At 41.3% G+C, this 26,205-nt stretch overlaps 1 protein-coding gene across 2 annotated transcripts in view; it reads right to left on the bottom strand.

Moving 5' to 3' along the window:
* Brwd1 (bromodomain and WD repeat domain containing 1) overlaps window positions 1-26,205 on the bottom strand; it is a 91,032-nt gene that overhangs the window by 16,317 nt on the left and 48,510 nt on the right. For both annotated transcript variants that reach the window (XM_028752554.1, XM_028752555.1), the window contains exons 22-37: window positions 22,593-22,687; window positions 20,985-21,174; window positions 18,426-18,551; window positions 18,246-18,353; window positions 15,958-16,082; window positions 15,041-15,123; window positions 13,788-13,899; window positions 12,930-12,991; window positions 9,405-9,560; window positions 9,087-9,207; window positions 8,081-8,206; window positions 6,543-6,621; window positions 6,277-6,318; window positions 4,393-4,536; window positions 3,089-3,241; window positions 898-1,064 (exon numbers count right to left, since the gene is read on the bottom strand). In XM_028752554.1, the coding sequence (XP_028608387.1) occupies window positions 898-1,064; window positions 3,089-3,241; window positions 4,393-4,536; window positions 6,277-6,318; window positions 6,543-6,621; window positions 8,081-8,206; window positions 9,087-9,207; window positions 9,405-9,560; window positions 12,930-12,991; window positions 13,788-13,899; window positions 15,041-15,123; window positions 15,958-16,082; window positions 18,246-18,353; window positions 18,426-18,551; window positions 20,985-21,174; window positions 22,593-22,687 (1,889 nt within the window). The remainder of the gene's footprint in view (window positions 1-897; window positions 1,065-3,088; window positions 3,242-4,392; window positions 4,537-6,276; window positions 6,319-6,542; window positions 6,622-8,080; window positions 8,207-9,086; window positions 9,208-9,404; window positions 9,561-12,929; window positions 12,992-13,787; window positions 13,900-15,040; window positions 15,124-15,957; window positions 16,083-18,245; window positions 18,354-18,425; window positions 18,552-20,984; window positions 21,175-22,592; window positions 22,688-26,205) is intronic.

The following is a 26,205-nucleotide window of genomic DNA, read 5'->3' as shown; positions in this document are numbered from 1 at the left end:
ACCAAAAGAAAAAAAAAAAAAAAAAAAAGGAAGACGAGTTCAGCAAGGTCAGTAACTAGCATAGTAGGTACAAGACTTCACTATGCATCAATATTATTCTTCAGGACTATAGAGAGGATGCAATGGTCAAGAATACTGCCTTCTCTCCCAGAGGAACCAGGTTCAACTCTGAGCACCCACATGGTAGATCACAATCCTCTGTAACCCTAGGTCCAGGGGATCTGATGTCATCCTAGCGTCCAAGGGCACCAGACACATGTGATACACATATATACATCTGATACACATATATACATGCAAGCAAAACATATATTTATGAAGTAACAATTAAGTAAAATCTGAGAAACATTTTAAAAATTACCTTCAGTCAGATAGAGAGGTGCACGCCTTTAATCCCAGCTTTTGGGAGGCAGAGGCAGGAGGATCTCTAAGTCCAAGGCCAGTTTGTTCTACAGTGAGTTCCAGGATAGCCAGGGTTACACAGAGAAACCCTGTCTTGAAAAACAAACAAACAAACAAACAAACAAATCCTTCAATAATGAAGGTAAACTTAAACCACCACCAAGGACACAAAAACAGGTAAGTCTAATGTTGGTGCATCTGCCTGGTTTACAGGCATTTTAAAAGAATTCTTCTAACTTGGGCAAGAAAAACCCATGAAACCCATGATGGGGCACTCAAGACACTTTTATAACTAGACATTGAAATATATAAAGGAAATATAAAACACATCATTACAGGGTTTCTGGAAAAAAAATACAGGTTTCTTGACTCTGAAGTTAAAGATATGTACATAAAAATTCTGAGTGTAGAGCAGTATTCCAAAAATGACTTTTTAGCACAATTAAAAACATCTTAAGTTAAAAAACAATTACATGTGATGACACGCCCTCTCACCTCCTGCTCCGGTCAACTGGAACAGCACCGTTACAGTTTTGTCGTTGCTTGAATCTTTGGCTTCGACGAAGTTTCTCCTTGAATTTTTGACCAAGTTTAAAATCAAAGGAGATTTTTTTCATTTTTTCTTCAAACAATGCAGACAATCTCAAGGTCATACTATAAATCTACAAGGTAAAAAAGAAGAACAGAATTATAAAGTAAGTCTGTTGCAAGTTTTCACTAATAATCAGAGGTCACCTGCAAAGTGTCACCCTGACTAGAGGGATAGCTTCTTTGCTTCCAACAGACTACACATCAACGGCATTGGCAGGATATGGAGACAGACAGACAGACAGACCGACCTTTCAGAAACTAGTAATAAACAGTACCTCTACACACCACAACCCATAACACTTCTGCTGATATTCTCAATTGATATTGGTCCCAACTAGTTCCAAAGTACACATTTCTCAAGCTAATTTGGAAGTTAGTTCTAATACTGCTGTTTAGGAAGCAAAGTAGCAATGTGTGTCTGGATCAAGGGAACAAAGGCATTTTTACATACATCTGCTTACAATTTGGTATACCACCTCAATCTAAAATAACAAAAGTGTGCCTTCCATCGTATACAAGAAAATATATCCTCAACTCCATGTGTTTCACGTACACCCCCCCACTCACTCTGTGGGCAAAGATAACCTGCAATTCCATTCCTCATCTTCCCACCATCACTTCCTAAGTACTAGGCCTTGCATGTGCTGCCTCATGCAACAGGGGATGAGCCCATGTTGCCATGCATGCCAGGCAGATCAGCATTCTACCAACTGAGCTTACATCCCCAGCTCAGCAATTCCAATAATTATCACAGCATTAAAATAACACCAAGCTATGTGATTTACAGATGAACCCAGTTCACATCCACATTAAATCCAGAAACAAGTGCACAAGTTTAATATTCAAAAGATCAGTATCAGGCCGAACAACGTCTTAGCCAATAACCTATGTCCTCTGAAAGCAAGAGGACCTCGAGTTCAAACCCTATAATCCACATCTAAAAGTCAGGAGAGGAGGATGTAATGGGGGCAGACATGGTGGAACAAGCTCATAGTACCAGGGAGGTAGGCATAAATCCCTGAGATTAGCTGGCTAGCAAGCTTAGACAACCTGTAGTAACTGGTTTCTCTCCTACCATTACGTGGCTTCTGAGAATCAAACTCAGGCTTCCAGACTTGACAGCTAACCAACACACAAACATAACAGCAGAGTATTGGTCATATGTGGGTTATTAGGAGGAACTTCCATCCCAGAAACTTAAGCACATGAAGGACTGAGATCTAACAGCCTCCTACACATCTGCCCTGCAGACTCACGAGTGTTTGCTTCCTATCCCATCTTTCAAAAGTACGACAGCCATTTCTAGGACTTCATAAACAGGCATCAAGTTAGTAAGACTATGTGAGCCACTGTACGTCTGAAATGTGATTATCTTGAACATCATCACTTTCTGTCTCACTAGTTGTCACTGGAAATTTAGTAACATATCTGAAATAAAAGTAACAAGATGCTAAAGTGACAACGTAAAAAGGGTACATATGAACGCACAATACATAATGAACACTAAAAAAGAAAATCCTCTTGAAATTTGAAATGAGACTGGATGCTGGCTTTCAGTATTAATATTCAACATTATATAGAAGTACCCTGGGTCTCACTTACCCATGTTCCAGTAGTATTAGTGGACATGTCTAGAAATAGGCTACCCTTAAAATTCTGAATAGCATGATCTAGTTTCATGCTATTCTCCCACAATCCATTTGGGACATGGATCGGCTTATGTCCAGAGCATCCATATATACACATCACCCAGCTCACATCAACAAAAACTATATATATTCATGCAACCTATTATATTACTGTAACTGCTCTACTTGCTGGTAGATATATAAGTAATCTCTTACCATGTCTAATCTATAAATTTAACTTCACCAGCTATCTCTGGCCACCCTTAACATCATGTACATACAAGTGCATTTAAGAAATGCACATACAAGTGATTATGTACACTGGCAGCAGCTTGTTTCATCCCAAACATCTTGTGTTTACCTATTTTACTCAATTATTGTCCATGTTCTACCTGCTATTGGCAACTAGAAAAATACATAGGTCATGCATACTTTGTTAAAATAAGGCACAGAAAAATATTACCCACCTTTGATCTTTTGTTGGGTGTATATGCCTTTGCATTGCTAAATATCAATCGGATGTCTTTGCAAAATTCCACAGGGCTATCATAATTCCCAGCTTCTAGAGTTTCCCTTACTGTTCCAAAATCCATTGGAGTGTCTATAATATCTCGGTAATCCTGTTTTTAAAATGACAATTCACATATCAATATCATGCTTTCAAAAAGTAAACACATAAAGGGGGAGAGATGGCTCAGCAATTAAGTGTAAGTCCCAGCACCCGGTACCCATACAGTGGCACACAACATCTGTAACCTCCAATCACAGGGGTCTCAACAACCCTTCTGGCTTCCATGGGCAGTACAAACATGGTACACAGATACACGAGTAAATAAAATGCGCATAAAATAACCATACACACAGATGTTTTTAAAGTAAACATAATAAAATCTCTTAAGATATTTCAAACAACAAAAGTGGGAAAGAATTGAAAGACTTAAGGATAATATTTAAAAGATCTATAAAGGCAGCAAAAAATAGTAGGATAGGGAAGTATCAAATATCAAGATTTTACTTTATCTTAATTTATATGTTAGGATATGCATACAATGCTCAGAGGGTTTTGGACAATTTTGGAGTGACAGGTTACTCATGAACTGCCTGACATGGTAGAGGGAACCAAACTCCAGTCCTGTGCAAGCACTCGTAACTGCTGAGCCATCTCTGCAACCCTACACGGAACAGCAGATGTCAATTCTTAATGGTCCTAAAACAAGAATATTTTAATTTTCTGCTTTACAGCCCTTAGTAAACCCAAGCTTGCTGTAGCAGGTGCTGTTTTCGGTTCTTGGTCATGGGCATCACCCAACTGTCCTGTTTGTTATCTAAGTTACAGTCTTGTTTACTGTTCCAAATGAATGAGGATGCCTGCATCTTCACGCTGTGGAAAGCACAAGAGGGCACTGAACCCCCTGAGACTGGAGTTATAGATGGTCACGAGCTGCTAAAATGTGGGTACCAGAAACTTCTGTAAGAGCAGCCAAAACATTTAACCCATAACTCATCCCTCCAGCTCCAGTACATTACTTTTGGTTACGCCTGTGCCTACAGCAATGCTCATGTATACATCTCCCATTTCAGACTACACTATGCAATTCTGTCTAAATTCTTAAGCAAGTTACTATGTCTATACTACAACCAGTCTAGTGGGGTAAGAGAGAAAATATGAGTAAAGGCCAGGCCTCTTACTCTTTAGGGTTTAACCTAAATCTGCAATCCCACTGTTTTCTCCACAATAAAAAGCACCAATATTCAGTGCAAGGACACTTACTGGGTATTCAACCAAGTCCACAGGCTGTCTGAAGGGCTCTGAGTCCTCACACTGGAAGATCAGAATAAGCAGGGCCTTGCACTGCCTCCTCCAATCACTCTCAATACAGCCGCTAGTTCTATTCCTCCTTTTCCAGTTGTGGACCTGAAAACATATTTGTAGGTTATTTCAGCCTAGGTAGTAAATGGGGAGATGACATACATTTTATGATATTGAGTTAAAAAAGAAAAAAAAATGGGCCCTTCTGTTTCCTGTATTATACATGAATTGTAGCTTATACCTTGTTATCTACCAGGGAAAAACCCAATTTCTTTAAAATCCAGTCATGTCTTTTGATGCGCTACATACACTTTCTTGGTAAAAAGGAAATTATATCTAGATTAGTTCTAAGACGGAAGATGCCATAAGCAGCAGCAAGCACTATCTAACAAGGAGCTCTGTCAAGTCTCATGTCTGTACATCTTGTTCACAGAAAGTGAAAATGGAGTAGAAAAATGCCTAGGACTACAGCTTCCTCACATGGAAAAGGTCCACTGCAGACATCAATTAAAGGTAAGGGCACCGAGGCAATGCCCCAAATACTGGGATTAGCTATGCAGACCAATGTAACCACAAAGAAGACAGGAAAGTATGTCAGAGGCTACAAAACCTATGATCTGGTTTGAGTCAAAGTAAACAAAGTGTGCGCTGGGAGAGGGTTTCACAATGTGGGGAGGGCAAGAGCTCTCTCTCCTTGGAGATCCTATCACGGAATCAGCGTAACTTTAGGACAGTCATATTACACTGTTACTCCACGCACAGGCACATCTGATTAGTGGAGTCAACTGTGTCATTGGCAACAGCGGACACAGCAAAGGAATGGACAGAGGAAAACACATGGCAGTTCTGTTGGAAATGAAGCAACATGAAAATGAAAAACTCAGACAGCACAAATGCATGTCTAAGTCTTCCAAGTTAATTAGGACAGACATTGTATAGGAGATTTTGAGATTCTTACTATGTAGTCCTGGCTGGTCTGGAACTAGGTATGTAAATCAGGTTGGTTTCACAGAGATCTGCCTGCCTCTGCCTCCTGAGTGGTGAGATTAAAAGGTGTGTGTGCCACTAGACCCAGATACTTGATTTTTTTTTAACTCTAAATTTAAGGAGCATCTAGGTGAACTTTTGAATGATGTGTGTTACTGTATTTTACCCATTCTATTATGAATAGTCTACTCATGAATGTACTGCATTAGTGCTGAAGCCTCTGGTGACACGCCACGTTAGAGTCCTCAATTTCCTATGTTTAATTCCATGTTCTGTCCCTTCCCCCAGAAAGCTTCATCTTTTCAACAAATCTCCACTTTACATAAATAATTCAGTTACCAATCCTACTTAACACTCCCCTGAAAAGATCTCACCATCTTTCTTCACTGTTCCAAGAGAACCCTGTCTTTCTCTCTCACCCAGCACCCCCTTCACTCACAGCCATGAGAGGCCACCCTGCTCCACTGGAGGGACAGCTGCTGATCCACCTTACAGTCACACACAATGCTTGGGTTCCGTGCACTGCTGCATGGGTCAGGTCAATGCCCTGAAGGGCAGAGGTCCTGTTCTGCCCTACTTGATTTTTTTTCTTTTCTTTTTTTGGGGGGGATGGTGGGGGTGGGGTGGTCCATTATCTTATCTAATTGTGACCACTCCGTTCCAACAGCAACTATCAACTAAACATTTTTGAAGTAACTAAACCTTCTATAAGTTTATAAGAGAAATAGTGATTTCTATTTCTCTTATAAACCAAAGTAAAATACCCAGAATCATCAAGACCAGAAACTGTAATCCAGATGAAAATTTGATTTTGAACAGAGAACACAGAAGCCAAGTTAGTCATGCAGAGCAACTTACCCTCCTTCTTCCAGAAGACGTTTTAGGAAGATCACTATCATCCTAGGATAAATCAGAGAACCTTATTATAGAGATTACCGGAGATCATCAGCAGAGCCAATGTGTGTCAAAGACATCGCTTAACCATGAAAATTTCTATCAGTTCCTACCTTCATAGCAAACTGGAATATACCACAGAATCTGATGTTAGATGCCCTATACTTTCCTACACCTATTTTTAAATCAGTGTTGAGATCAACACGCCACTATAAAGTTAAACTTCATACCGGGTCATCAGCACTGCCGTCGTCCTCGTCACTGTCGGACGTGTTACAGAGTTCTGATATATTTATACAATCTTGATTCCTAAAAGGTAAATTTTTCACAATTACTCATATGAAGAATAGTTTCTCCTGTCAGGCATTACTTCATATCAAAATACAAACAGCTCCCTAGCCTAGATACACCCCATGTTACAAAAAAAGACAAGATTAAAACCAGTCCTCTGTGAAAATAAGAGTGACACTCCCAAGTAGCCTCGCCAGGCTGAACACATACAGCTTTCCCTACCTATTGTCACACTAACATTGATACAGTAAATACCAGGAAAAAGAGGAGATTTAAGATGGAAGGAAAGATACAAAGCAAACCCTTGCTATGTCAGCAAGTATGCAAAGGAGAGGTGCTGAGGATGCCCCGCACAAGAATGACACAGCAGGCAGCCATATACATTAATTCAGGTTTGCTGGAGAGATGGTTCCTAGGTTAAGAGCACTCAGTGCTCTTGTAGAGTAACTGGGTTCAACTCCCAGCACCCATACAATGAGCTCACAACCATTTATTTCTAACTCCCAATCCAAACGATCCAATAATCTCCCTCTGCTGGCCTCAGTTGGCACCAAGTATACAGGATGCATAATATACATGAAAATAAAACACTATGTATACATAAAATTAATTTAAATGTTTTGCTTTAAATTTTAGAAAGTATAGAAGTTAGAGATGAAGAGATGGATCAGCTGACTCGCTCAGCTACCACCCAGGCTGAGATCCAGGTCTCGGAGTTGGCCTACCCCAAAATGTACATCATCTATAGACTGCTAGAGGACCTGAAAGGGAAGGTCCTGTTGACCATAGAAGAACTGAGGAGATCTGGTGAAGAGCCAGTATTGATGGTGCGGCAGAAGCGAGCATCCTGGAACCAGACCAGTGGCTCACTGCTCGGGAAGATGTGTGCGAAGAGAAATGCACTGTGTGACTCGCCGTGACACACTGCAGCTTCCATGGCAAGATGTTCTCTATGCTTTTTGTTTGTTTTTTATGTTCTTTTAGGTCAGAGGTTGTGACGGCAGAGGGTGGATACAAGGGGACAGAGCGAGGAGTGGACTAGAGTGCATGAAGTAAAACTCAAAAAATCAATTAAAACTTGTGGGGGAAAAGAGAGAGATGGCTAAGTGGTTAAGAACACTGGCTGGTCTTCCCGAGGATCTGGGTGCAAGTCCCTGGAACCACATGGTGGGTAACAATTATCTAAAACTCTAGTCTCAGAAATCCAACACTCCATTCAAGTCTCCACAGGCACTTGGCAAGTGAGTACACATACATACAAGTAGGCAAAACACCCATATGTGTGTGTGTAATAGAGAATTAAAAAGCAAAATTGAACTGGTCACATTCCTTTAATGAAGTTATAATCACAAGTATGCAAAGAAATGCTGCTTCAAGTAAACCATCAGATGGGAAGAACTCAGGCAGTAAAATGGAAGCTGGGCGGCTGTTAAAGCACAGTGTCTGTCACGTTTGTACCATGCATGAGGTCACTTACTTGATAAACTTCAGAAGCTGGTCGGTTATTTTTTTAGCTGATCTTGCAATTACACTTTCAGGTTCATTAAACGTCCTTGCATTATGCTCTATACATCGGACTTCCCAAATTAATGCAGATAACCGCCTTAAACAGAAAAGTAACATTACTTACAAAATGAAAATAACCAAAATCTAGCAATGTGAGCCTATTCAGTAAGTGACAGCATACATTCTTCTAGACAAGGCTGTAACCTTAAACTAATTTAAGTAAACTACCTAAATCATATGCACACATGGGCACGAGTGCTCTCTCCTCGCTCTTTCCCTCTCAACAAAACCGTCGTCTTTTTTCTAGCATGCCTCTCAGCACCTTTCACAGCTGTTAAAATTCAACAAGCAGGGCTCAGTGTGTATAATGGCTTCTGGCTGTGCAACCATGAAGCTCTGATCAATCTACAACACCCATGTAAAAAAATAAGGTCAGCATGGCTGTGACTGCCTCTAACTGCAGCACTGAAGTAAAAGACAGACAGATCCTCAGGGCTCACTATGGAGTCAGCTGACCCGGTCCATAAGAATCCCAGTCTCAAAGGAGTAGAGGGAGAGTGCACCAGAGAAACATATGGGGCAGACAGCCCGTGCTCAACCACAGATGACAACTCACCCACTCCTCACTAAAGAACAAATATGCAATGCCAATTCTGAGTCAGTTTCATTACAAATAGGTTTCCAATTCAAACACACATATGAAAAAGAATTTCGCACACAAAATAACAGTGTCTAGTTAATGTAATTTTCTAGCACGTGCATGCACACACACAAACAACTGAGGAACAAAGCTTGGTGTGTCACCTTATGCCTGACTACCCACACCTACTCAAAAACATGTAACAAGCACCAAAAAGGAAATTATATTCACCAGCATCCAAAGCTCACACAGTGATTATCAGCAACCTGCATATCTGTTTGTGTAACTGTGGCCTCAGAGCTCTTTTGTGTTGTTTTTGAAAGGGTTCCCTACAAACCTGTAAAATCGATTAACAAGCCTCATTCGAATTGTGTAGAGATCAGTTGGATAAGCCACTACCGTGCAGTACTTTGGATATGTACAAAGATCCACCGGGCCTGCAAAAGCTGCTGCTATATCTGAAAGAGAAAAGAAAATGCTAAAGTTTTAAACAGTAAGTTCCTCACCTATAAGTGATATTTAGCTACAAAAATGATTCCAAAGAGAGAGCTCCATTTAATATAACAAACCAAGAGGAATTAAGTAAAGAACGTAACCTAAATTAATTCTTTTATGAAAAACTGAAAACTCAGGCCTTTGGCCTGAGGAGACTCACCGAGGTTTAAGAGCTGGTCTATACCGTTGATGATCCGCTCACACTCCTCATCTCTTGACCTCTGTCCCCATTCACCATCCTGTGGTTTGTAGAGCAACTTTTCTAGCTCATCTGAAGTGACAGAGATACTTGCTCCCAATTCTTCTGGAGGATCAACTATGAATTTCATTTTAAAGACAATGAAAGAAGAAAAGGGTGAGTGGGTGGAGTCAACTTCTAAAATGCAATGACTACTATACACTCAGTCCATCGGAAAGCTCGCAAGCTTGGCTGCCTCTACTGTCAAAACCAGACTCAAGCTTGGTGGTAATGGATCACACCTTTAATCCCAGCACTCAGGAGGCAGAGGCAGGTGGATCTCTGTTGCATTCCACAACAGCCTGGTTTATACAGACAAAGTCTCAAAAAACTGGGGAAAAAAACTAAAATGGACCTCAAATCTTCAACTTTCTAAGTTCTTCACTAATGTTACAAGTTTGCTTGAATTGAGATGTAAGCACAGATTACACCCTGTGAAGTCTGAAAACAACAGCAACCAACAATGTAACCTTAACACTGAGGGGAAAGCAAATCTCTGCAGACAATTTAAAGTTCAAAGAGTAATTCCTAAAAGCTCAAGACATGGTCTGGAGATGTAAAGGGCCTGCCTAGCTCTTTGTGTGTTTGACCCCTAACCCTCATAATACCAGGTGTGATGGTGCACACCTATAACACTAGCAATCACTGGAGAAAACAAGGTCAGAGGCCAAAGGCCAACAGCAACTTCTACAGCAGCCTGGGCTACACAAGACTGTTCATTAAGCACCATGAAAACACATACACCCTCGATACATAAATGGCTAAAATACACACTCTCTCAAGACAAACAAGGATAAAAAAATTCCACCAGCATAAAGGGATAATTTCTGTAACTGAAAGAAGCACATAAATAGAAGAGAGATCAAAATAGCAGGGTTGGAGACAGGACTTCGTAGGTAAAAATTAAAAAATTAATTCAAAGTATTTACTTTCATTAAATACAAGTACTAAAACACAGACAAATAGTATGTATCATCTAGCCAGAGGTGGTAGTGCATACCTTTAATTCCAGGACAGCCAGGGCTACCTTCTGTATAGGCAATGACGGTTTTGGAATACTAATTAATGAGTGGTTCATAGACTTATGAAAAAAAAAAAAACCATTCTGCCAGGCAGTGGTGGCGCACGCCTTTAATCCCAGCACTTGGGAGGCAGAGGCAGGTGGATTTCTGAGTTCGAGGCCAACCTGGTCTACAGAGTGAGTTCCAGGCCAGCCAGGGCTACACAGAGAAACCCTGTCTCAAAAAACCAAAAAAAAAGAAAAGAAAAGAAGAAAAAGAAAACCATTCCAACAGATTCTAATCTAAAAGCTGAAAGCAATAATGCTTATGACAACTTCTAGAAATACTTAAAATTCCAGTAGTATGTTTTATACAACATTAGCTGCTGACTTCTTTGTGGAAGATGTAAACCTAGCAGTTGTGATCAAGTAGAATGAAACCTTTCTCACTTTTGTTCCAATTCTGGAATGAAAAACCTTAACATGTAAATGGTAAATGATCCTATAGGACTTCTGATTTTGGAATTGCCATCTTCAAGCAACAGAAAAAGATTAAAAGAAAAAAAATATCCACTAGCATACAACAGCAAGACTTTAGCAGTCCTATCACCTACTTCACAGTATGGCCAGCCTTTTATGGAGCTCAGTAAGAAAAGCAGAAGATCTGGGAGAGGTGACATCAGAGTACAAACTGATGACATCATTAGTAACACACTCATTCAGGAGCACTCAGGAGTCACTGTCACTTCCTCATCTGCCCAACAACCTAAGTCTATCTCCTAGCACCTCCTAAATCTGACACCCTCTTCTGGCCTGAGGATGCCAGCACCAGGATGGCATATTCATACAACACAAACACACAATAAATGTGTTAAGATTATCACACACACACAAAAAAAAAAAAAGTTTAAGAGAAAAGCTCAAAGCAAAAATGAAGTACATGCCAAGATATAACTGATAACTAGAAAAGTCAGGGCCACAGAAGGCAGAGGAAGACCGGAGAGTAAAGGCTCAAGGAAGCTATGGTGATAATGACAGCCGGCAGAGTCCAGGGACAGTAGTGAGACAGGACAAAGGGAAGCAGGCCCTACATTAGTGCCGTGCCAGTGATAACTGTCTGACTTTACAAACAGCCCTGACCAAGAAGATAAAACGACTGAACAATTCTTTGTAACACTTCTGAGTCTGAAATTATTTAAAGACAAAGATTTTATAAGTATATTAAAACAGTAATAACAAAAGTATATGTTGAGAAAACTACAACACACTGGACATTCAGAGACACTCTTGAATATCACAATGGAAAAAATCATGACTGTGACTAGAAGACAGTGCCCTGGTACTTTAAGCTACACTTCTATGACAATATGCTGAAAACTGTCAAACTTAGCCAGCAGCCTTAGTATTAAGGACTAGAGTTTGTTTATACAGTACTGTTACTGGCTCTGAATATACCTTACTAAAAAGCAGGTACAAATGGCACTTAAGAAGGCTGGCCACAGACTGAGAATCCAATTACTTTAGACATGTTATATAAATGTCTTCAGCATTAAATGACCCCTTTGCAGAAGTGACACTAAAGTCATTACTATCAGGGTGAGAGGAACAGAGCTAACACTGGATACTAAGTGCTGGAAGGGACATGGTTTACTGATCTTGCCATCTTTACACACAGTAAAACATCTTTTCAGACCAGAACATACTAGCGTAAGTTACTAAACTCAAAAGAATATCAAAAGCCAGGTGTGGTGATGCATGCATGCCTTTAATCCCAGCACTTAGAAGGCAGAGGCAGACAGATGTCTGTGAGGTCCAGGCCAGCCAAGTCCAAGATGGCCAGGGCCCTGCTACAGAGAAAAATCCTGCCTTGAAAAACAAACCAAAAAGAGTGTATCACAAGAACAATTACTGATGATTTCATGTTATTAAAAATGGTGAGGTTTTGGAATAACAGATATCTTTGTTAAATTATGTAAGTATTACTAATAATTAAAGTATTGTAAAAATGTCAATAGTAGCTATTCCGTACCACTCAGCAGGGAGGAACAATTTAATACAGCCTTCACAAGGGGCAGCGGACATCAGCAAACCTGCCCAGAGCAAAGGAAATGAGCTCCAGCTAACACCAGGTCCTTGCAGAAGTAGGGACAAGACAGCCAGTTCTGGAGAACGGAGAGCACTTCAAGATACAGTCTAAGAGCACAGATGGGTGGGCAGACAAGATGGGTGAGTAAAGAGGGGACACATGTGCTCCAGGTAAAGTGGTCATGTGACAGCTGACGCTACAATATCCACCATACAGATGCTAAGACCAAAAGGGACCAAGACAAATAAATAGGCATCAAGTATTTTCTTCTAGCCAAGTTCTGAAACTAACTGACAGCTTCAGGAGATTTATGGACAGTCACAAACATGCCCTACTATGTGTAGTTATGACAAGTGCATACCATTGTCAGGAATTGGTTCCATGTCCCATGGGCTAAGCTTTTCAATCTCAGTGTTGTCCCACCTGTTTAACGAGAAGAAAGGAAGCACTGGTTAGCCTTTCCCAAGAACGAAATATATACAGAATAGCAAGGCAACAGATACCGAGGAAATATGCCAGTCATCGGTCTCGCTGCAGTAAGTACATTTCCAGCATCCACATAAAAAAGGTTGAGAAAGATACAACAAAAACAAAGTGCTGCCAGCCTGGTGGTACACAGTGTGAATGGCAGCACTGGGGAGGCAGAGCCAGGACAGCCAGGACTACATAATAAAGCCCTATCTCCAAGCGAGACCCAAACCCACTAAGTGCAAAACCTTACACAGGGCTAAAGAGATGATGCAATAGTTGGGGGCACTGGTTGCTCTTCCAGAGGACAAAGACTTAATTCCCAGCTCCCACACAGCAGCTCACAACTCTCTGAATCTCCAACTGGCCTCCAAGGGTCCCAGGCAAAATGCTGCATACATTTGGTACATGCAGGCAAAATACTCACAAATAAAAACAAATTATTACAGTTTTTTGTAAGGTTTACAAAAATATCAGAACTTTTACGAGATCTTTTCTCAGAATAAGGTCAAAATACACAAGACACTATGGAAGTGTGAATGTCAGGTTTTGATCTGTAGCCAGCCAGCAGAACAGTGAAGGTCTTCTGTATGTTACTAATGACACAGTATCAATGCTGATCTGTGAATGACTCAGGAATATTAGACATTCTGGAGCTCAGACTGAATCAATGGCTGAAAATGACACTGGCCTAAAGCATGCTAGTTATGCAGTGATCTGAAACAGTACACAGCATTTTCTATATACAAACCTAACAATGTAACACTGGAAGTGACTGTCAGGATACTGTGGTTGATATGGCTCTTGATTCAACACAGTTCCAAACCACCAAGCGTCGTCAATTATAGATCGAAATCTATCACCTATAAGAGAAATTATCAAATCTGATCCATGTATTTGCAACATTATATATACCTTTTACCTATTAAATACTATAATACACAAAGAACAGAGATCAAACACAAAGTTTAAGAAAATTCAAAATCCTCAGGGTTGAGGATGTACCACAGAGGGTGCTGAGGCCCTGTGTTCACCGGCACATGAAGAGAGGGTATTGTAAAAATGGGACATGGCCACAAGTGCACACACACAGATGCACACACCGAGTCTACTTAAAGGACGAGTTCCTCAAGTTCTATCACTCAACTCTAGTTTATTTTAATCAAAAGTAAAATACTGTGGCACTCCACAATGTTTTTTCCAGACAAGATTTCTCTGTATAACCCTGACTGTTCAGGAACTTACTCTGTAGACCAAGCTGACCTCAAACTCAGAGATCCATCTGCCTTTGCCTCCCAAGTGCTGAGATTAAGGGTGTGCTCGACCATTACCCAGCTTATACCACAATATTTTCTGTATTTTTCAACCATCAGATTATTTTAAATGATTTTAAATATTTTAAATTTAAGGTGGTTCTCAACCTTCCAAATGCTACAATCCTTTAAAACAGTTCATGTTATGGAGACCCCAGCCATAAGATTATTTCTGTTACTACTTAATAATTTTTGCTACTGTTACAAATTGTAATGTAAATATCTGATATGCAAACCCAGTGAAAGGACCATTCATCCCCCAGAGGGGTCACAACCCAGAAGTTAGGAAGCAGTTTTAAACCCTATTAAAGTACAAAATAAACAAGTACTACATTAAAGATAATTATACACAGCTAAATGTTGTGGTACATGCATTTATCACAGCACTTAGGAAGCAGAAGCAAAGGCAGGAGGTGGCTCTTGGAGTTCCAGGTGAGCCAAAGCTACTGTCTCTCTAAAATAATAACAAGACAGTCATTTCCACACGTGCACACAATAAGCAGAAGCAATATTATTAGCTAAAACATCTACATGGAATAGGTACCAATTAGCACAAGCACTAAGCCGATATATTTAAAGGTCATTTATGCTTCTAGAAATTGTTTATTTAAACCAGAAATCAAAGTACTTCATGCAAACAGCAACTCAACAGCTTGTAAGACTATATACAACTCAGTAAGGACAGACTTACAAGGCTGCCAGTTTCTCTGTCTCGCTTCATCATAAAATTGGCGCAACACAAGAAAATCAATAACATCTGGCATATCATGGTATCTAAAAGAAAATTAAAAATTACCAGAGTGGAAAGCAGCAATATTCAAAAGGCTCGGGTACTGTCTGTCATCTCAAACTTCTGTGTGCATGTTTACAGAAAAGGTGGAGTTCATGGGACAATCTTGGATATCATTCCCTAAATGCCATCCACCTCGTTCTTTTGAGACAGGCTCTGCCACTGGTCTGGAGCTTGCCTAGCAGGGCAGGCTGGCAAAACCAGTTGAGTACCAAGGTATCTACCTATTTCTCTCTGTCCAGTACGGTTGAACTCAAGACTTTTCTCAAATAAGCCATCTTCCCAGGCATATCTAACCAAATTCATAGCTGATGAAGGGTGCTAGAGATGACTCTTTTAGTAAAAGTGCTTTTAAGGCAAAATAAGGACCTGAGTTCAGATTGCCAAGGACCACACCAGAAGCCAGATGTAAAGGCTAGGAAGGCAGAGACAGCTAGAGAGGTCCCTGGTGGGCCAGTCTAACCAAATAGTGAGCTCCATGTTTAGTGAGAGACCCTGTCTTCATTTTCAGCACCCATGCAATGTGAACTCAACCGCGATCACCACACCTAATACTCAACAGTCATATGTGATAAGGAGCCACCATGTGACAAATTTCCTGCACAGGCTCTTATCCTCTACCTGTGTGGGCTCCCTGCCTACCTGCTGCCTGGACAGACAGCCTGTACACAGTGATCCACATGCACAAGGCAGCTAAAGGGAAGAGCTTCCTGACTAGCAAGATGTACACCTCTACATAATACAATAAAAATTATACCTACTTATCTACATAACTAATACAATAGAAATTATACCTACTTATATGTAAAAATACATACCTAATAGAGAAAGATTTATCTGTCAGTCTGCCAGTTGCTGGATCTATAAATGCTAGTTTGAGGCAACAGAGTGTAGGTGGTCCAACCTCATACCTTAGTCCAACAATTTTGACCAATTCTTGATCCTGTAATAGATATTTATTTAGAAATGTTTTTTAAAGGCAATTTGTCAAGACTGTAATTCTCTATGTACTACTACTAGACTAAGCCAATTCCTACCTTGGATTCCAAATGCTACATGTAATCTGCCATTGGCTGCCACCATTCCTGCTAATCTCCAGGGTAGTACCTTATACAGAAACATACTCACTAAGCAGTCAGTGTGCTCACTAGAACATGTCACAAAGGTGTGAGGACTTTCAGAGTGGCACAGGACCAGTACGAAATAAGCAGTTACGAATATGGCATTTTCTTATCTTTTTCCGTGTGTGTGTGTGTGTGTGTGTGTGTGTGTATGCATGTGCCATAGCATCCATGTAAAGGCCAAAGCAATGCATGTAGGAGTGGGCTCTCTCATGCCAACACATAAGAAATGGGAACTGAACTCAGATCCTTATGCTTGGCAACAAGTTCTCTCACCCGCCCTTCCTTAGTTTTTATTCCTTCTTTGAATAAACTTCTTTATGCAATTTTGTGTTACAGAATATGACTTTGCTTATAACTTTTTTTTTCTCCAATTTTTATCTTATGTGTTTTGCCTGCATGTATCTGTGTGACAGCAGGACAGAAAGGCATCAGACTTCAAAACAGCCTAACTCCAGAACTGCTTTAGCATACTTGCCATTCAAGCAATTTAGAAGGTGCAGAAAGGGAAAGTTCAAGGCCTGCCTGAGCTACAAAGATGGTCTTAGGTAGACAAGAAGGACAGAGAGAAAACAAGTTAGAAAACATAATAAACAGATCTCACTACATAACATTTAGCTCACAGCTAACGTAGGCAGTATCTATGTGAAAGAAACTTCTCAGAACCCCCATTTTCATCCCTAAAACATGTACATCACTGGATCTTTGAACTAAGGAACATGATGAGACAGCAATTTAAAAATCCGTACTTAGAGGCCATTATCAACAGCAACTGTCACAAAACCACACACGAGGAAGATGCTCAAAAGGCATGAGTGACGCTGAGGGACTCCTCTACCTCCTCAGCAACACAATCATGGGCAACTCAACACTAATTACAGGCCTGCACCTCGCTGGGGCAAATGAAGCCGTCCCACCGTGTGGACTGTATGCTTCTAAGTGGCATAATGGTGAACATGCAAATACTAACCTACGTATGAAGATGTATTCATATTGCATAGTAAAGAAGACAAAAAGCCAAAATCACAGAAACAAGGCCATGAAATTTAATACTTAAAATATGTTTTTGCCGGGCGGTGGTGGCGCACGCCTTTAATCCCAGCACTTGGGAGGCAGAGGCAGGCGGATTTCTGAGTTCGAGGCCAGCCTGGTCTACAGAGTGAGTTCCAGGACAGCCAGGGCTATACAGAGAAACCCTGTCTCGAAAAACCAAAAAAAAAAAAAAAAAAAAAAAAAAAAAAAAAAAAAATATGTTTTTGAGGCCTGGAGATGGCTCAGTGGTTAAGAGCACTGACTTGTCATCCACAGGATCCAGGTTTAATTCCTAGCAACCACACAGCAGCTCACAACTGTCTGTAACTCCAAGGTCTATGTCACACAGACATACACGCAGGCAAAACATCAATGTACGTAAAATAAAAATAAATTTAATTTTTTTTTCATTTTCTACCTTGGTATATATAAAAGCATCAAATTATAAACACTGCTGATATTCTGGTGATTTTCTGTCCTACCAGACTACAGACTGCATTTCCCTCCCATTACTTGAGAAGTTCCATGCTTCAACAACAGGCAACACAGGAATACAACCCAGCTTAATTTGGCCACTATGATAAGGCATGTGGACCCCATGTCACTCTGTGTGCATGATAACAGGAACTGCCTTGTTCATGCATTTATTAGCTTTCTACTTCTTGTCTAAGATACCAGAAATAAAACTGGCTATAAAGGCCTGAAGACCATTTACCTTCAACTCTATTGCCAATGAAACCCCCAGGAAGCATGCATGGAGCACAATAACCTTATCAAGTGTTTGGATGACAGATCTAAATACCTACATATTTGCTAAAATGTGTTTTTTCAACAAGAAGATATTACAGACAGTCTGGAAACATAGCATTCCCTCCATTTATAACATGTGGGTACCTCTCCTTTCCTGCTCTAACTACCATCTATTCCCTGCTCTGATATTAATATTGACCTACCCTAAGATCCATTTTCCTCCATGGCTCCTTATTAGGGTTCAGTTCATAAATGTTATTTCTTCTGACAGCTTCAATGTAAGCTTCATGACCCTGACGAAAGTACATCACCTGCAAAGGGAAGGGTGTTTACTAGGAAGCCTCTGAGCTTTCATGGGCATACCCAAAGGTTCCTGTCCTCACCTCGTCACCCATCTGAGGAACAAAGGGAGACTTCCGAAGAGTGGTGTCAGTTATCCACACAGGAGGGTGAAACTCATCCAAGTGTCCCATGGTTGCAAGTTCTGCTGGAGTCATCCTTCGCAAACTCTGCCAAGAGGAAGACAACAAAGCTTGGTAGAAAAGAGGCAACATATACTGTTTAATTAAAAAACAAATACTTCACTATTCAGAGTAGTTTTATTTGGATCAATACACACAGAATTTGCTTTTTAAAAAAATTACAGGGTTGGAGAGAATTGCTCAGCAGTTAAGAACACTGACTGCTCTTCCAGAGGTCCTTAGATCGATTCCCAGTACACACACAGTGGCCCACAACCACCTGTAATGGAATCCGATACCCTCCCCTGGTGTGTGAAGACAGAGCACTCAGATACATAAAATAAATAAATACATTTAGGCCTGGCAGTGGTGGCACATGCCTTTAATCCCAGCACTTGGGAGGCAGAGGCAGGTGGATTTCTGAGTTTGAGGCCACCCTGGTCTACAGAGTGAGTTCCAGGACAGCCTGGGGTATACAGACAAACCCTGTCTCGAAAAATAGAAAGGGGAGGGGAGGGGAGGGGAGGGGAGGGAAAAGGAAAAGAAAAGGAAAAGAAAAGGAAAAGAAAAGGAAAAGAAAAGGAAAATAAAATAAAATAAAATAAAGTAAAAGTAAAGTAAAATAAAATAAAATTAAATTACAAATGTGTCTGGATCTAATCCTCCTGTTACCTGCACCTTCTACAGCCACTGTGGAGCTAACTTGACCCAGCCCAGCGCCTCCTCACCCTGGGCCCAGCAACCCCTCACCCCCGCACCCTAGGCCCCACTAGAGGAGCTTCCTTCTGAGTGTCTTCTAGGCACAAGCCACTCTGCCCAGACTGCACTCTGGTAATAATTAGGAAATCTCCTTTTGTGTCTATGTTTTTTTTTTTTAATTTGTTTACTGTGTGTGTGCATGCATACACCTCCAAGTTCAAAGCTTATTTTAGTATTCTGAAACAAGTCTTGGTTATCCCAAATTAGCCTCTAACTCAGTTTGTGGCTAAGCATGACAAACTGCTCATTTGCCTGCCTTCACCCGACTGCTGAGATACAGGATAAGGAACAGCATCCCTGTCCTACATGGGCTAGAAATGGAACCTGAGCTTCATGACTGCTAGGTAAACAAGAAACCAACTCAACCACACCCCCAGCCCTACAGATCATCTCCTCTTGATTTAAGGTTTTCGAGTTGGTGCATCTTCAACACATGTTCTCCATACTTTTCCTCACTTTTCTTGAGCTAAGGGAAATTCAATGAGTCACTCTGGAAGTACAATGAACTGAATCAACAGAACGCTGCTTGAGCCATACAAGAAGCAGTAAGGAGTACCCCTTGCTTTACTGTTAGACCAGCGGCTTTGGGGAAAGTACAACAGCATGCTACACACATGCTATCAGAACACTGAAGAAGAAGCTAGCTGTAGGGAGAGACACATGGGACAAGGAGTTAAGAGCCACAGTCAAAGCCACATGACTAAGCCTGGGAAGAACATGGAGCTATAGGGAGTCCCTTGATATACCCACCATCAGAACTGTGACTCAGGAACCAGAGCACCTACATTTCTGATTCACTCAAGCAAGAAATGAGAAATGCTTCTTCCTCCTAAGAGTCAGGGAGCCTGTCACACAGAGACACAAGACGAACAGAAAGCCTCGAGAGCTTTAACTAACAGGAACAGCAGGAAACAGTCCCTACTGCACATAATAAAAAAAATAAAAGTAGGGCTGTATTCACAAAAAAAATTAAGATAAAAAAATAGAAAACAAATATGGCAACAACAGGTGAGGGGGGGTGGGGCACATCTTTGACCCCAGCACTCTGAGGTAGAGGCCAGTCAAGTGCCAGGATAGCCAAAGCTACGCAGAGAAGAACAACCCTGCTGTTGTTGCTGCTGCTGTTGTTGTTGTTTGGGTTTTGTTTGTTTTTTGGTTTTGGAGGGGGGGAAGGCTAGGTGGGAAGAATGACCAAAACCCCTCAAGTCTTCTCTTGATAGCAAACTCAGAACAGTGGGACCTTCCTTCTTCTAACTCCTATGCAACAGAGCCCAAAAAACCACTTCTGAAAGACAATTATAAAAAGGAAACCTTAAGAACATCTGTTTATGTAAATAAAACTGAAGGAAAGCTGAACTAGAAGACGACAAGCCAGGCTGGAGCGGAGCAGCAGTGGAGGACCTGGTTTCATGGATACAATCGGGCTCTGAAGAGGACAATCTACAAAATCATGGGGCTTGTGCACCATACACACTTTACTGAACATCTATGTGCACAGTGGGAGGTCTGAGGCCCTGGACTCGATATCTAAACCAAGAGAAAAGAAAACTAGAGAAAAAGGCAAGAAATGCAAGCATACATACATATATATGTACATACATATGCACATGAATGATGAACGAATGAACAAACGAATCAGAAAACAAACAAAAAAACCCCTTGATGTGAAAACACTAAATAAAAGCAAAGGGGACATTCTTTTTCTCAGTTTGTTTTTCTTACCTCCCTTTTAGGCTTGCTTTCTTTCCTCCTTTTCTGTCTTCGTTTAGGAGGAGATATGTTCTCCATGGACATTTCATCCTCTGAAGTACTGCAGAATCGAGTGACTCGCCGTCGACATGACATTCTTAAAGGAGGCTGCAAGTTGATCCCCGTGTCAGCGGTCCAATCAGAGTACTGAGATGAAGAGTCACTGCAAGAGGAGAATTCATAGGACCAGAATTTAAGCACTAACACCAAGTTCATAATAGAACCCCAGAGGAATAAGAGAGTGAACATGGCATGAGGAAGATCAAAGCCTAGGTTTAACTTGAACATCCTGCTTATACTACCCGCTAAGACTCACAGACTACAGGTCATGACAAAGATGGAGAAAGAAATCTTCAGCATAGCTGAAAAGATGACTCAAGTTGAGAGCACCAGCTGCTCTTCCAGAGCTGGGTTCAATTCCCAGCACCTTCATGGTGGGTCACAACTGTCAGGAACTTCAATTCTAAGCGATCTGCCTTCTTCTGGCCCTAGGCAACAGACATGCACATAGGGCACAGACTACATTCAGGCAAAACACTCATACACATAAAAAACAAAGAACTCTTCACCAACACTGGAAAGCAGGTAAGCATGTGCAGTGTTTTTGTTTAACCCAACCTAGAGTAAGGCGCTTCTTTCATTCTATGGCACTGGATGTCTTACCCATGGCCTTGTGCACACCATGCAAGTGCTCTATCATCAGAGCCACATCTCCAGCCCCTTCTTCTGTCAAGTACCTTTTAAATGACAGCTGCAAAGTCAGGTCCATAGCCAAGCAGTAACTTCCCTCTCAGAAAGCAAAGCATAGTTACTGAAAAGCACTACACAGCGCCCTAAACAGAGCCCCATTGCCTCCATGACACTGGCAGATACTGATTCATAAATCTACCTGCAGAGATCACAATGGAGATACCAAGTGTGCATGAAGGAAGCAGCTCATGCCCAACAGAAAGCTTCAAGTGAGTGCAGGAAAGTAGCAACAGATACAAGGCACAGTAAGGAAAGACTGGGTGGGAAGTTCTCGCCCACAACGAAGCTTCACCACACAGTAAGGGATCAGGTCCCAACTGTGGCCACTATTGGTGGTTTGAGCATTCATCTCTCAAGACCTTCACAGTATGATCAGCATTTATGCCATGAGCATTGAAAATTCTTAAGAGAATACTGCATATTCTTGTGCTTTGGGACGATAGTTAGGTACCAGTCACAAGGAAGCAAAGGAGACAAAGCTGAGCCAGAGAGTACCACAGAGAGAGGGACAGCACAGGCTAGATGGCCTGTGCACCATGGAAATGCACAAAGCTTCTGGGGATGGCCATGTAGTTTTGTAGAGGGAAGCAATATGAAGAAGATGCAAGCTTACATTCTCATCATACTGAAACCTGGATCCTAACTAAAGATGTTCCCAACAGTTAATAATAAATACATGAGAAGGCTGCCCCCACACTTGGAATGCTCATTTTAAATGGCCTAAGAATAATTAGTATTAGTATGCTTTACTAAGACAAGGTAAAGCACTGTTGGATGTGGTGTCCTGTCCAGTCCAGAGCTAGTCTGAGGCAGGGACAGACACTCACGTACCTCAGGCTGTCGCTGTCGCTCCCACTCCTTCTGTCACTTCTCCACTCATCATCTTCTGAAGAACAAGAACCTTCACTCTGATCACAAGATGTTTCCTAGATGGTCAAGGGAAAAGAAAAATCTTGATCCTACAGGCTGCATGACACACATAACTGCTACATCATCCCAACAAGACTCACATACCTAAGGAACTCAAGTAATTAGTAGAAACGCAATGAAGTAAGACATAGAAAGCAAGGCGCCTTTAATAAACAAACCACATAGGCTTTTGAGAGAAGGCAGCATGTGTCGCACTGGCCTCCAACTAACTCTGTACTGAAAAATAGCTTTCAACTCCTGACCTTCCTGGGATCACAAGTATGCAACACCAAGCCTAGCTTCTAAATTCTTATAATTATCAAGGTATTTCCAAACAGGACTTGTGAGGCTGACAGCCACCATGCTCAGGATAGACTCAGGCTTTGGATGTTGGTACTCAGGTACACAGGAGCATCTGAATCTGACGCTGTTTTGCTTTCCACCGCCGAAATGAGATGGCCAGTATCTCTCCAAAGTGTGATTTCCTACCTGTGTGTCTTTACTAATGAGGCGACTGGTACATGCTTTCCTATTTTGAAAAGATGGAATGATCTTTTTTTCTTTTTCTTTTTTTTTTGGAATGATTTTCTATTACTTCATTTCAACAGCTCTTTATATACAGTGAATGCAAGTTTTTCAAGTATTTTCCCCACTTTGTGGTTTTGTCTATTTATCTCGTAACATTAACAGTTATCTGGAGCAATTTTGAAATTTCAATTTTTTCAGTTTCCAATTTGACTACTGCACATAAAATAACATTGCTATCTGATGACATCTATACATTCTATCTTCAGGTTCTAACAAATAACATTAAACTCTACATTTACATTCAGTTTGTGACTCACTCTAAGCTGTTTATTTGGTGATGAGTGATCCAGGCCTGTACCATCAGAGCCAGACTGAGTGAACCCACGTCAAAGGTAAATGCAGAATGATTTTGTGCAGTGTGTGTGTGGTCAGCTGAGCACTGAGCTGTTCAAAACTGACCATGTTGTTGCCCTGACCTTTCTGTTCTTCCACCAAGACCACTTTCTTGAAAACCACACCTTAACAAGCCACAATGACAGCCACTGTCCATACTTTAATTATGTTCTTCTGCAATCTTGTGCTAGCTGTCCTGGACTTTTCTTCTCTCCATATAATTTATTTTAAAAGTTTGCCAATATCTTCAAAAGTAACTTAGTGGGATTTTAACTAGAGTCATACTGAACACACAGATGACAGAGGACAGAAACATTCTGAAAAGGATGTGAGCCAATAGGCATGCTCCATTGTTGCTAATGAGAATGCAAAATGGTGCAGGCACTCTGATGGACTGTCAGTCTGTTTCAATGCCAAAGAGGATCTATTAGCATTCTGTCTAAACTCCACCCCCACAGTTACCTGGCTACAGCTACGTATGCTCCTCCCCACAGTTACCTGGCAACAGCCAAGCAGGCCTGGCCCACTATAAAAGAGGCTGCTTGGCCCCCCTCCCTCTCTTGATCCCTCTTGCCCCCTCTTCCCTTACCCCTCTCTCCATGTGGTCATGGCCAGCCTCTACCCCTTCCCCTCCTTCCCTCCCTCCCCCTCCTTCCCCTTCCCTCCTCCTCCCTCTCTCTCTACTCTACTCCCCTCCTTGCTCCCTTCCCCATGCCCTGAACAAACTCTATTGTATACAATACTGGTGTGTGACTGGTTCCTCAGGGGGAAGAGATGCCTCAGCATGGGCCTGCTGAGACATCCCCTTCCCCTATACCTCACCACACACCCACAGAACATACTGTTTATCTCTTTATCTTTTTATAAACACATCAGGCTCCTCATCCAATCCTTGGTGTTCAGAAAGCTCCTGAGGTAACAGTTTATATTCACAACAACTTGCACACATATGGCTCTCGTCTCCATGTATACTTGTCAAAACTCGAACACCAAACTATTCTATTCAAGCAGTGGAATACTGAAGTGTATTCTGAATGGAATACAGCAAAAATAAATGAGCTGTCAAGCCAGAAGTCATGAAGAATGTGTCAGTGTGTGTTACCAAAGGCATGAGGTCAACCCAAAATGGAATATGATGTATGACTTTTTTTTTTTTGGTTTTTCGAGACAGGGTTTCTCCTGGCTGTCCTAGAACTCACTTTGTAGTCCTAGAACTCACTTTGTAGACCAGGCTGGCCTCGAACTCAGAAATCTGCCAGCCTCTGCCTCCCAAGTGCTGGGATTAAAGGCGTGCACCACCACCGCCTGGCAGGAACAATTTTTTATATTGTTAAAAAACATTTACCTTTTAAGTGAATATTGTGTCAGACTTAAATACAGTCAATTTAGCAAGCCTCTATCATTATCGATTTTTTTTAATTACTTTAAACCAGGTGTGGTGGCATAAACTTGTGGTCCCAGCACTTGGATAAGTTCAAGGCCAGCCTGGGGTATATGACATCCTATTGAAGGAAAAAGGAACAGCAACCTAAAAGACTAAAGATTAAAGGCGTGCGCCACCACTGCCCTCCTGATCTATGACTCTTTTAAATGATATCCTGGAGAGGCAAGTTAGGGAGAGAAAAAAGTGCTGTGGTAACCAGAGGTGGGGTCCGATGGGCAGAATCGTAGGTGCCTGCCAAAGACCCATGGGAAGAGGGGAGGGGAGTGTTAAAGATACATTAGCAATGGACAATGGTGTATGGAAGGGAGCATAGAGGCCTGTCATCACGCCTCAAAAAGATCAACTATTATAAACTCAACTTGAAATAACAAAGTCTACTACAAAACAAACTTTGAGGGATTTTTTTGGTGGAGGGTGAGGGGGGTGGTTTGTTTGGTTTGGTTTTTCCAGACAGGGTTCCTCTGTTTAACAGACCTAGCTGTTGTGGAACCAAGCTGGCCTCCAACTCAGAGATGAAGATATATTTTCAAGAAATACACAGAGCATTCGAAAAGAGAATGCTGGAACTTAACATTATGAGTTGTTGGAAGGCATGCGACTCAACAGCAGCTTGGATGAAAGGTTAAATGTCTTAAAATGCCAAAGGACAGGTGACTTTCAGCTCACCCTGAACCAGAAGCCTGAAACGGAAGGCAAAGAGGTCTAACATTCATTTACCAGGATCATCCATGCCTTTACTCTCAGCACTTGGGAGGCAGAGGCAGGCAGACCTCTTGAGTTCTAAGCCAGCCTGATCTACAGAGTTTCATGACAGCCAGGTCTGTTATATAGAGTAACCTTGTCTTGAAAAAGAAAACAACAAAGCAAAAAAGCTGACATTCTAAATGAGGTAAAAACAGAATAATAACCCACAGTTCACCTTAACTGACACAAGAACTGGAAAGGATTTTTAAGTAATAAATGCTTTATACTCTTGAGAAAGGCTAATGAGGTTTATCAAAAAACAACCCCAAATCTCAAAGAGGTTAAAAATGTTAACAAAGCAATAAAGATGAAAACTTATTCTAGAGCATTCAAAAAGAGAATGCTGGAACTTAACATTATGAGTTGTTGGAAGGCATGTGACTCAACAGCAGCTTGGATGAAAGGTTAAATGTCTTAAAATGCCAA

Source organism: Grammomys surdaster, unplaced genomic scaffold (genome assembly GCF_004785775.1).
Source record: "Grammomys surdaster isolate TR1022 unplaced genomic scaffold, NIH_TR_1.0 125925, whole genome shotgun sequence".
Taxonomy (NCBI): Eukaryota; Metazoa; Chordata; class Mammalia; order Rodentia; family Muridae; genus Grammomys; species Grammomys surdaster.
The sequence above is the reverse complement of the archived record's forward strand: the minus strand, read 5'-3'. Positions and strand labels throughout refer to the sequence as shown.